This window comes from Heterodontus francisci, chromosome 18, assembly GCF_036365525.1.
Source record: "Heterodontus francisci isolate sHetFra1 chromosome 18, sHetFra1.hap1, whole genome shotgun sequence".
NCBI lineage: Eukaryota > Metazoa > Chordata > Chondrichthyes > Heterodontiformes > Heterodontidae > Heterodontus > Heterodontus francisci.
The window spans coordinates 73,432,741-73,445,271 of NC_090388.1; the positions used below are offsets into that span (position 1 = coordinate 73,432,741).

The following is a 12,531-nucleotide window of genomic DNA, read 5'->3' on the forward strand; positions in this document are numbered from 1 at the left end:
CCATCACCTTTATTTAATGTTACTTTTCCAAGACAGTTACTTTTTTCCTAATTGAGATTAAAAGGATATTTTATTCAACCAATGGGGAATGAATTCTGTCAGTTGCTATATGCCATGACACCATAAATAAAAGTGGGAAGTTTCCATTGGTTCATATGTTCAGTGGAAAATGCACTTACAGTATTCACGAAATCTTCTCATAATTGTTGGTAGCCACAATCATCAAAAGAAACAATCCCCACAAGAGAGATTAGAGTTCTTAGTAGTCATTCAGCCCCACATCCTGGATATTTTATCATCAAGAAATTGTCAGTGTGTACTGCTCCATTTCACTTGAAGCACAGACTTTCTAACTTCATGACACTGCAGTGGATTTATTTCCCTTTACCCCGAGAAATAAGGATGATATTTGATAGATAGGATTTATTAACCTCTACTAACCCTCTTACTACCCTCACCCAGAACACAGATTTAAGATAATTGGCAAAAAATCCAATGGGGCTACAGCGAGAATATGTGTTGTAAAACTTTTAACTGTTTCTAAGTGGGTTCAGGGGCTCCATGGTACATGACTGAGTAGCCCAATAAGGCAAAAGGTTTGAACATCCCTGCTTAAGAGCAGAGCCACTATTGAAAGTTCACTGACTGAGGAGGATTGTGAATTCTCTGTTTGAATTTGTTAGTTGCTGCCAAAGGTCTAAATGAAACTGTTGGTGAAAATGTACACACGTGTGGACTCTTGTAGCAATTTCTCAGCAGTGGATCAGACCCAAGGGGGGAGCATCCATCGCATCTCAGGCTGAGTCAATCAAATAAGAGGAGGAAAGGTACAGGGAAATTATAGAAGGGAAGGCGATCGAAGAGAAACTGCAACATGTAATAATTTCAAATGAAGGGTGGGAAAAGCAACCAAATAGGTTGGCTGAATTACAATTTAAAAAAGGATTTAACCAGTTAAATTGGAGTAAGTCACCGGCCAAATATTTCATGTATGCACGAACAGAATATGCACGAATAAGACTTTAAGTGTAAAAAATATCCCATCCCCAAAATCCTTGGAGTTTCTACAATCTCGCAAGATTTTTGGTCCAATATCTGGAATGTATTAAAGTCCTTGAAGGTTCCTCAAATTTGAGAAGACACTCACAGCTTGCCAGCTTTTATCACATCTCTCAAAACTGTCCCAAAATGCTACACATACAATCAGTTACATCGAAATACAGAGGCCGTTTTTTAGTAGGCCACTAGTGGACAGCAAAGAGTTTGTGCACAGCAAGCTCCCACGAACAGCAAACAGATGAAGCGCTGGCTAATTTGAAGTTGGTCTAGGGAGGAGTGTTGGCCACAGTGACTGAATTGGGACCTATAAAACAATTTAGAACCTAACTTGTTGAAATGGGAAGTTTTTCATGAAAAGCAAACACAGAGCACAAAGAAAGATCCCACAAAAAGCAATGAGATAATCAACCACTTAATCTCGTGTTGATTTAGGAAGACCAGGACAACCTGAAACTTATGAAACAATTTAGAATTGCACAGATAAAGGAGAGTGGTTAATGAAAAATATAAATTTATAATTCAAGATTTATAATGCAGTTACTTCCACATTTGTATAAAACTAAACACAATGTTAAGCAAATTAGTAACTATATATATATATAATGTATACAGTGTGTTGCTTCACATCAGAAGCAAACTGAGAAACAAGGCTGTAGGATGTCTCAATGTCAGCGTGCAAGTTAAGGTAACTAAAAGGTGCAGTTGATGTCAAACACCCAGAGTGAGCACTTCTCTAAAGGAAAATCTGGTGTGATATCCATAAAACTGCAAATAAAAATGTATTTTATTTGTTATGACTGTTTCTCTGAATAGAATGTTTTTATTCATGGCAGAATGGCTGCGGTCAACTTTGAGGAACAGTGCTGCATACAGACATGTGGTATGTGACAAGGTTAACCTTGCACTCACTTTTACACAGCCAATGCATTCATTGTCTAGTACACTTAACAGATTTTTGTTAAATGTTAGAGCACCTATGTGTGGTGATTTAAATTCTTTCCCTCAAGCTTTAAGCTATGGTATTTTGTCACTGGTAACTTGCACCATTAGATCAAATCATGCAACTGCCATAGATCAGTGTGTTTATATAAGGCATACTGGAACAAGTCAAAAGAATTCCTTTGATTCATTACCAATATTATATTTACTTGGTATTTAACGGGGGTAGGGTTTTGGGTGGGTGGGTAGAGAGGGGAAAGGGGAAGTTCCTTGATGCCTTCTGTCTTCTTGAGTATACAATAAGTCTTTCAAATTGGTATTATATTTGGCTTTTGATGGTACCAGAGATGTCTGCAGCGAGCCAAGATCCTTGTAGGCTTGAGACGATTCAGTCACCTCACGGAGAGCTCTTTACCGATGTGAAGAAAAGATAAAGTTGGCTACAATCACAGCTCCAGGCAACTGATGGCACCAAGGATGAGGCCAAAACTAAGCAAGATGTAGGAGAACTGCACAGTGACTCCTGAACCTGGAAGTTAGAGAAGAAGACAAAAAGAACTCATTTAATGTTCCAAGAAAAAAATATTCTTACATTTCAAACATAATACATATCAGACGCTAACACCTATCTACATGCTAAAAACTTTGCACTTCCTGTCAATCACACTTAATGACGTCAGGCACTACCTGGTGTTAAGGTTTGTGTTTCACCACAGTATAAACTTTAAAGAAAGAAAGTCATTTGGAAAATACACTCAATCTCTCCAGCAGCAGAACAGATATGAGCCAAATGTCTCCAGCCTCTTAAATGTGCTTTGTATGAACTAACCGAGAAGCAGAATTGAAAAGCAGAGAGGTTATTTTAAAATTCAAGGTCTCTGCATGCAATTTGATCCAGTCATTGTCAGGCAGGCTCCAGAGCTCACAGTGCTAACACGACTGCTTTCAGAGAACACACAGCGCTCACACTCCCCAGTTCAGAACACACAGCGCTCACACTCCCCAGTTCAGAACACACAGCGCTCACATTCCCCAGTTCAGAACACACAGCGCTCACATTCCCCAGTTCAGAACACACAGCGCTCACATTCCCCAGTTCAGAGAAGACACAGCGCTCACACTCCCCAGTTCAGAACACACAGCGCTCACACTCCTGAGTTCAGAGAACACGCAGTGTTCGCACTCCCCAGTTCAGAATACACAGCGCTCACATTCCCCAGTTCAGAACACACAGCACTCACACTTCCCAGTTCAGAACACACAGCGCTCACACTCCCCAGTTCAGAACACACAGCGCTCACACTCCCCAGTTCAGAACACACAGCGCTCACACTTCCCAGTTCAGAACACACAGCGCTCACACTCCCCAGTTCAGAACACACAGCGCTCACACTCCCCAGTTCAGAACACACAGCGCTCACACTCCCCAGTTCAGAACACACAGCGCTCACACTTCCCAGTTTAGAACACACAGCGCTCACTCTCCCCAGTTCACAGCAGACACAGCACCCACACTCCCGGGTTCAGAGAAAACACAGCGCTCACACTCCCCAGTTCAGAACACACAGCGCTCACACTCCCCAGTTCAGAACACACAGCGCTCACACTTCCCAGTTCAGAACACACAGTGCTCACACTCCCCAGTTCACAGAAGACACAGCACCCACACTCCCGGGTTCAGAGGACACACAGCACTCACACTCCTGTAATCAGAGAACACAATGTTCACACATTGTTCACACTCCTGAGTTCAGGGAACACACAGCGCTCACACTTCTGAGTTCAGGAAACACACAGCGCTCACACTCGACTTCAGATAATTCACAGCGTTCATACTCCCGAGTTCAGTGAACACACAGCGTTCACACTCCCGAGTTCACAGAACACACATTGTTCACACTCCTGAGTTCAGTGAACACACAGCGTTCACACTCCTGAGTTCAGTGAACACACAGAGTACACACTCCTGAGTTCAGTGAACACAGCGTTCACACTCCTGAGTTCAGTGAACACACAGAGTACACACTCCTGAGTTCAGTGAACACAGCGTTCACACTCCTGAGTTCAGTGAACACACAGAGTACACACTCCTGAGTTCAGTGAACACAGCGTTCACACTCCTGAGTTCAGTGAACACACAGCTTTCACACTCCTGAGTTCAGTGAACACAGCGCTCACACTCCTGAGTTCAGTGAACACACAGAGTTCACACTCCTGAGTTCAGTGAACACACAGCATTCACACTCCCGAGTTCACAGAACACACAGAGTTCACACTCCTGAGTTCACAGAACACACAGCATTAACACTCCTGAGTTCAGTGAACACAGCGTTCACACTCCCGAATTCACAGAACACACAGCGTTAACACTCCTGAGTTCAGTGAACACAGCGTTCACACTCCCGAGTTCACAGAACACACAGAGTTCACACTCCTGAGTTCAGTGAACACACAGCGCTCACACTCCCGACTTCAGAGAAGACACAGCGATCACACTTCCGAGTTCAGTGAACACACAGAGTTCACACTCCTGAGTTCAGTGAACACACAGCGTTCACACTCCCGAGTTCACAGAACACACAGAGTTCACACTCCTGAGTTCAGTGAACACAGCGCTCACACTCCGGAGTTCAGTGAACACACAGAGTTCACACTCCTGAGTTCAGTGAACACACAGAGTTCACACTCCTGAGTTCAGTGAACACACAGCGTTCACACTCCCGAGTTCACAGAACACACAGAGTTCACACTCCTGAGTTCAGTGAACACAGCGTTCACACTCCCGAATTCACAGAACACACAGAGTTCACACTCCGGAGTTCAGTGAACACAGCGTTCACACTCCCGAGTTCACAGAACACAGAGTTCACACTCCGGAGTTCAGTGAACACAGCACTCACACTCCAGAGTTCAGTGAACACACAGAGTTCACACTCCTGAGTTCAGTGAACACACAGCGTTCACACTCCCGAGTTCACAGAACACACAGAGTTCACACTCCTGAGTTCAGTGAACACAGCGTTCACACTCCCGAATTCACAGAACACACAGAGTTCACACTCCGGAGTTCAGTGAACACAGCGTTCACACTCCCGAGTTCACAGAACACACAGAGTTCACACTCCTGAGTTCAGTGAACACACAGCGCTCACACTCCCGACTTCAGAGAAGACACAGCGATCACACTTCCGAGTTCAGTGAACACACAGAGTTCACAGTCCTGAGTTCAGTGAACACACAGCGTTCACACTCCCGAGTTCACAGAACACACAGAGTTCACACTCCTGAGTTCAGTGAACACACAGAGTTCACACTCCCGAATTCACAGAAGACACAGCGTTCACACTTCTGAGTTCAGGAAAAACACAGCGTTCACACTCCCGAGTTCAGGAAATACACAGCGCTCACACTCCCCAGTTCAGAACACACAGCGCTCACACTCCCCAGTTCAGAACACACAGCGCTCACACTTCCCAGTTTAGAACACACAGCGCTCACACTCTCCAGTTCACAGAAGACACAGCACCCACACTCCCGGGTTCAGAGAAAACACAGCGCTCACACTCCCCAGTTCAGAACACACAGCGCTCACACTCCCCAGTTCAGAACACACAGCGCTCACACTTCCCAGTTCAGAACACACAGCGCTCACACTTCCCAGTTCAGAACACACAGTGCTCACACTCCTCAGTTCACAGAAGACACAGCACCCACACTCCCGGGTTCAGAGGACACACAGCACTCACACTCCTGTATTCAGAGAACACAATGTTCACACATTGTTCACACTCCTGAGTTCAGGGAACACACAGCGCTCACACTTCTGAGTTCAGGAAACACACAGTGCTCACACTCGACTTCAGATAATTCACAGCGTTCATACTCCCGAGTTCAGTGAACACACAGCGTTCACACTCCCGAGTTCACAGAACACACAGAGTTCACACTCCTGAGTTCAGTGAACACACAGTGTTCACACTCCCGAGTTCACAGAACACACATTGTTCACACTCCTGAGTTCAGTGAACACACAGCGTTCACACTCCTGAGTTCAGTGAACACACAGAGTACACACTCCTGAGTTCAGTGAACACAGCGTTCACACTCCTGAGTTCAGTGAACACACAGCTTTCACACTCCTGAGTTCAGTGAACACAGCGCTCACACTCCGGAGTTCAGTGAACACACAGAGTTCACACTCCTGAGTTCAGTGAACACACAGAGTTCACACTCCTGAGTTCAGTGAACACACAGCATTCACACTCCCGAGTTCACAGAACACACAGAGTTCACACTCCTGAGTTCAGTGAACACAGCGTTCACACTCCCGAATTCACAGAACACACAGAGTTCATACTCCGGAGTTCAGTGAACACACAGCATTCACACTCCCGAGTTCACAGAACACACAGCGTTAACACTCCGGAGTTCAGTGAACACAGCGCTCACACTCCAGAGTTCAGTGAACACACAGAGTTCACACTCCGGAGTTCAGTGAACACAGCGTTCACACTCCCGAGTTCACAGAACACACAGAGTTCACACTCCTGAGTTCAGTGAACACACAGCGCTCACACTCCCGACTTCAGAGAAGACACAGCGATCACACTTCCGGGTTCAGTGAACACACAGAGTTCACACTCCTGAGTTCAGTGAACACACAGCGTTCACACTCCCGAGTTCACAGAACACACAGAGTTCACACTCCTGAGTTCAGTGAACACACAGAGTTCACACTCCCGACTTCAGAGAAGACACAGCGTTCACACTTCTGAGTTCAGGAAACACACAGCGTTCACACTCCCGAGTTCAGGAAACACACAGCGTTCACACTCCCAAGTTCACAGAACACACAGAGTTCACACTCCCGAGTTCAGGGAACACACAGCGTTCACACTCCCGAGTTCAGGGAACACACAGCGTTCACACTCCCGAGTTCAGGGAACACACAGCGTTCACACTCCGGAGTTCAGTGAACACAGCGCTCACACTCCTGAGTTCAGTGAACACACAGAGTTCACACTCCTGAGTTCAGTGAACACACAGAGTTCACACTCCTGAGTTCAGTGAACACAGCGCTCACACTCCGGAGTTCAGTGAACACACAGAGTTCACACTCCTGAGTTCAGTGAACACACAGCGTTCACACTCCCGAGTTCACAGAACACACAGAGTTCACACTCCTGAGTTCAGTGAACACAGCCTTCACACTCCCGAGTTCACAGAACACACAGAGTTCACACTCCTGAGTTCAGTGAACACAGCGTTCACACTCCCAAGTTCACAGAACACACAGAGTTCACACTCCGGAGTTCAGTGAACACAGCGTTCACACTCCCAAGTTCACAGAACACACAGAGTTCACACTCCGGAGTTCACAGAACACACAGAGTTCACACTTCGGAGTTCAGTGAACACACAGAGTTCACATTCCCGAGTTCACAGAACACACAGAGTTCACACTCCTGAGTTCAGTGAACACACAGCGCTCACACTCCCGACTTCAGAGAAGACACAGCGATCACACTTCCGAGTTCAGTGAACACACAGAGTTCACAGTCCTGAGTTCAGTGAACACACAGCGTTCACACTCCCGAGTTCACAGAACACACAGAGTTCACACTCCTGAGTTCAGTGAACACACAGAGTTCACACTCCCGAATTCACAGAAGACACAGCGTTCACACTTCTGAGTTCAGGAAAAACACAGCGTTCACACTCCCGAGTTCAGGAAATACACAGCGCTCACACTCCCCAGTTCAGAACACACAGCGCTCACACTTCCCAGTTTAGAACACACAGCGCTCACACTCTCCAGTTCACAGAAGACACAGCACCCACACTCCCGGGTTCAGAGAAAACACAGCGCTCACACTCCCCAGTTCAGAACACACAGCGCTCACACTCCCCAGTTCAGAACACACAGCGCTCACACTTCCCAGTTCAGAACACACAGCGCTCACACTTCCCAGTTCAGAACACACAGTGCTCACACTCCTCAGTTCACAGAAGACACAGCACCCACACTCCCGGGTTCAGAGGACACACAGCACTCACACTCCTGTATTCAGAGAACACAATGTTCACACATTGTTCACACTCCTGAGTTCAGGGAACACACAGCGCTCACACTTCTGAGTTCAGGAAACACACAGTGCTCACACTCGACTTCAGATAATTCACAGCGTTCATACTCCCGAGTTCAGTGAACACACAGCGTTCACACTCCCGAGTTCACAGAACACACAGAGTTCACACTCCTGAGTTCAGTGAACACACAGTGTTCACACTCCCGAGTTCACAGAACACACATTGTTCACACTCCTGAGTTCAGTGAACACACAGCGTTCACACTCCTGAGTTCAGTGAACACACAGAGTACACACTCCTGAGTTCAGTGAACACAGCGTTCACACTCCTGAGTTCAGTGAACACACAGCTTTCACACTCCTGAGTTCAGTGAACACAGCGCTCACACTCCGGAGTTCAGTGAACACACAGAGTTCACACTCCTGAGTTCAGTGAACACACAGAGTTCACACTCCTGAGTTCAGTGAACACACAGCATTCACACTCCCGAGTTCACAGAACACACAGAGTTCACACTCCTGAGTTCAGTGAACACAGCGTTCACACTCCCGAATTCACAGAACACACAGAGTTCATACTCCGGAGTTCAGTGAACACACAGCATTCACACTCCCGAGTTCACAGAACACACAGCGTTAACACTCCGGAGTTCAGTGAACACAGCGCTCACACTCCAGAGTTCAGTGAACACACAGAGTTCACACTCCGGAGTTCAGTGAACACAGCGTTCACACTCCCGAGTTCACAGAACACACAGAGTTCACACTCCTGAGTTCAGTGAACACACAGCGCTCACACTCCCGACTTCAGAGAAGACACAGCGATCACACTTCCGGGTTCAGTGAACACACAGAGTTCACACTCCTGAGTTCAGTGAACACACAGCGTTCACACTCCCGAGTTCACAGAACACACAGAGTTCACACTCCTGAGTTCAGTGAACACACAGAGTTCACACTCCCGACTTCAGAGAAGACACAGCGTTCACACTTCTGAGTTCAGGAAACACACAGCGTTCACACTCCCGAGTTCAGGAAACACACAGCGTTCACACTCCCAAGTTCACAGAACACACAGAGTTCACACTCCCGAGTTCAGGGAACACACAGCGTTCACACTCCCGAGTTCAGGGAACACACAGCGTTCACACTCCCGAGTTCAGGGAACACACAGCGTTCACACTCCGGAGTTCAGTGAACACAGCGCTCACACTCCTGAGTTCAGTGAACACACAGAGTTCACACTCCTGAGTTCAGTGAACACACAGAGTTCACACTCCTGAGTTCAGTGAACACAGCGCTCACACTCCGGAGTTCAGTGAACACACAGAGTTCACACTCCTGAGTTCAGTGAACACACAGCGTTCACACTCCCGAGTTCACAGAACACACAGAGTTCACACTCCTGAGTTCAGTGAACACAGCCTTCACACTCCCGAGTTCACAGAACACACAGAGTTCACACTCCTGAGTTCAGTGAACACAGCGTTCACACTCCCAAGTTCACAGAACACACAGAGTTCACACTCCGGAGTTCAGTGAACACAGCGTTCACACTCCCAAGTTCACAGAACACACAGAGTTCACACTCCGGAGTTCACAGAACACACAGAGTTCACACTTCGGAGTTCAGTGAACACACAGAGTTCACATTCCCGGGTTCACAGAACACACAGCGTTCACACTCCCAAGTTCACAGAACACACAGAGTTCACACTCCCGCGGTCAGGGAACACACAGCGTTCACACTCCCGAGTTCAGGGAACACACAGCGTTCACACTCCCGAGTTCAGGGAACACACAGCGTTCACACTCCCGAATTCAGGGAACACACAGCGTTCACACTCCCGAGTTCAGGGAACACACAGCGTTCACACTCCCGAGTTCAGGGAACACACAGCGTTCACACTCCCGAGTTCAGGGAACACACAGCGTTCACACTCCCGAGTTCAGGAAACACACAGCGTTCACACTCCCGAGTTCAGGGAACACACAGCGCTCACACTCCCGAGTTCTAGCCAACCCTACCTAACAATCTCTCGTTCTTAGTCTTGAAAATGTTAATTGACCCAACATCACAAGTATGAAGTTCCATATATCTGCTTTGTGTGAAAATGTATTTTCTGATTTTACCCTCAATGATATAGCTCTAATTATAAGACTAGGTCCTGTTGTTTTGGGTTTCCCCACCAGTGGCAATAGTTTCTCTGTATCTATTCTATTGAATCCCATTATCATTTTAATCTTGATTAGATCGCCCCTCAACCTTCTAATCTCAAGGGAATACAGGTCATGTTTTATGAAATCTGTTGTCATAATTTAACCATTTAAGCCTTTATATCATTCTGGTGAATCTGTGCTGTGCCCTTTCCAAGGCCAATCAAAAGGTTTTCACAGGAGACTTTTGACAGGTGGTTAAAAAACATTGTTAGGTTAATGGGCGGAAAGCAGATAATACCATTTTGAAAAAATTACAGACTTGGAATTCACTTAGCTGGATTTGAATAGGATAGCACTCCTGTTACAACTCAATTATTATCTGCTTATAGTGAAATTCATTGTTCCATTCATAAAGAAGGGTGGAATACACCCTGTGTATTAATGGAAGCCAGCGAATTAAAGGGACAGGGTTATCCAATGCTTTGGTAAACTTTTTCTTTGTTTGGATGCTGTGACATAACTTATGCAAAAGTACACTGTTGCCTCACTTGTGAATGACATCAGCACGCCAGTCTCTTAACTGTCTTAATCCAGAGTTTACAAACATTTTTTTTAAACCCTGAAAACAATGCCCCTTTAAGCTGTGTGCACTGATTGCTATTTTTTTTTACAATAGTGCTCTTCCAGTTCAGTCAATGGAAACTGTCAGACAAAAGATCACCGTTCTTTAGTGCCAAGTATAGAGTGACAACCTCAGCTCAGGGAAAAGCAGAGGATGCAGCACGTTCTTAGACAGAGCCTTTGAATAAGCATCGAGAACACAGCTGCCTCAAGTCAAACTGTTCATGATGGCAGAATCCCAAACTGCGGCTTCCTTTTCCTTCTCAAACTGTCAGTCTGTAATGCTGAATCAGCTAAAACATCAAGTCTCTGGAAACACTCGAGAAGCAGTTAGATGCTGTGATTTTGGGAGGGTAGGCAGGTGGGGAATTGTAGGCTCATACGAAAGGATGAGCCAGACAGACCAAATGGTGTCTTTTGTTTGTACTGTGTTAAAGAAACAAAAATGCAGGAAGGAAAAGCCCTGTTCAGATCCTTTCCAATTTGCTGCTCTAGAAATGTTTTTGCTTCAAGGGAATGCGTTGACTGCAAGTGGTTGGAGTTTCAAAGTCAACAGCTCTGTTCATTAAAAATGTTTAATCCCACCAGCCGCTGTCAGGGCTAAACTGAGTCTTAGTGGGTAGCATTCTGGCCTCTGAGTCAGAAGGTTGTGGGTTAAAATCCCTCTCCAGAGACTTGAGCACAAAATCTAGGCTGACACCGCAATGTACTGCACTGTTGCAGTTGATCTTTTTCTGATGTGATGGTCAACTTAAGGCCCATCGTTTTTGTCAGTTGTGCGAGATCCAATGGCATGATTTGAAGCGGAGAAGGGGAGAACTACCTGGTGTCCTGGCCAATATTCATCCCATGTTCACTACATAGAAACAGATTATGAGGTCATTTATCCCATGATTACTCGTGGGATCTTGCTGTGCGCAGACTGGCTGACTTGTTGACAACAGTGGCTACACTTCAAAAAGAGTACTTGCTGTGAAGCGTTTTGGGAGATCCTGATGTAGCGAAAAGTGCTATGTAACTGCAAATTCTTGCTTTAACTTTCTCAGTGAGCGCGGAAACAGATCCCCTTCCTTTTATTAATGGGAACCATGGATCTCTGGGGCTTAATTAAAATCAGCATCAAGAGGAAAATAAATAGGGATGAGGTAGAGGCAAAATACATAGGCTATGAAATTCGATAAGGCCCTAAACCGGGCAGGGGACTGCGATGTGTAATTAACCCATGCCCATTGCTTCTGATACAGGCAGCAGGCCAACCCTGGGTTGCCTGCTCATTTACATGATTGCAGCATCCAGCTGCTGTAGAGTGGCTGCACATTTGAGCAGGAGATACAAAATCGTGGGAGGCTAGTCTGCACTACTCAAAGCATGCCTGCACCTCTTAAACAGGCTGTGTATTTCGATTGGAGGTGGTGTTGGAAATCATTCAAGGATGGGATTTGGCCTGGGAAAGATACAAGAATGACACAACATGGCAGAGGGCAGCTTCTCTGATGCAGCAATGAAGGCCTTAGTGGAGGAAGTGGACAGGAGAGATATCATCTATCCACAGGGAACTAGGAGCCCCTCCTGATAGACACTGCAAAGGCAGCAGCAGCAGCCATCATGGTCAATGGTAGCAGTGTAGCCCCAAGGACGTGGATCCAGTGTCGCAAGGAGTTCA

At 46.3% G+C, this 12,531-nt stretch overlaps 1 protein-coding gene across 3 annotated transcripts in view; it reads right to left on the bottom strand.

Annotated features, from left to right (window-relative positions):
- Nucleotides 1-1,553: 1,553 nt before the first annotated feature.
- Nucleotides 1,554-12,531, bottom strand: part of LOC137379721 (contactin-1-like) — a 934,724-nt gene continuing 923,746 nt past the window's right edge. For all 3 annotated transcript variants that reach the window (XM_068050989.1, XM_068050987.1, XM_068050988.1), the window contains one exon: nucleotides 1,554-2,527. In XM_068050989.1, the coding sequence (XP_067907090.1) occupies nucleotides 2,445-2,527 (83 nt within the window). In that variant the 3' untranslated portion in view covers nucleotides 1,554-2,444. The remainder of the gene's footprint in view (nucleotides 2,528-12,531) is intronic.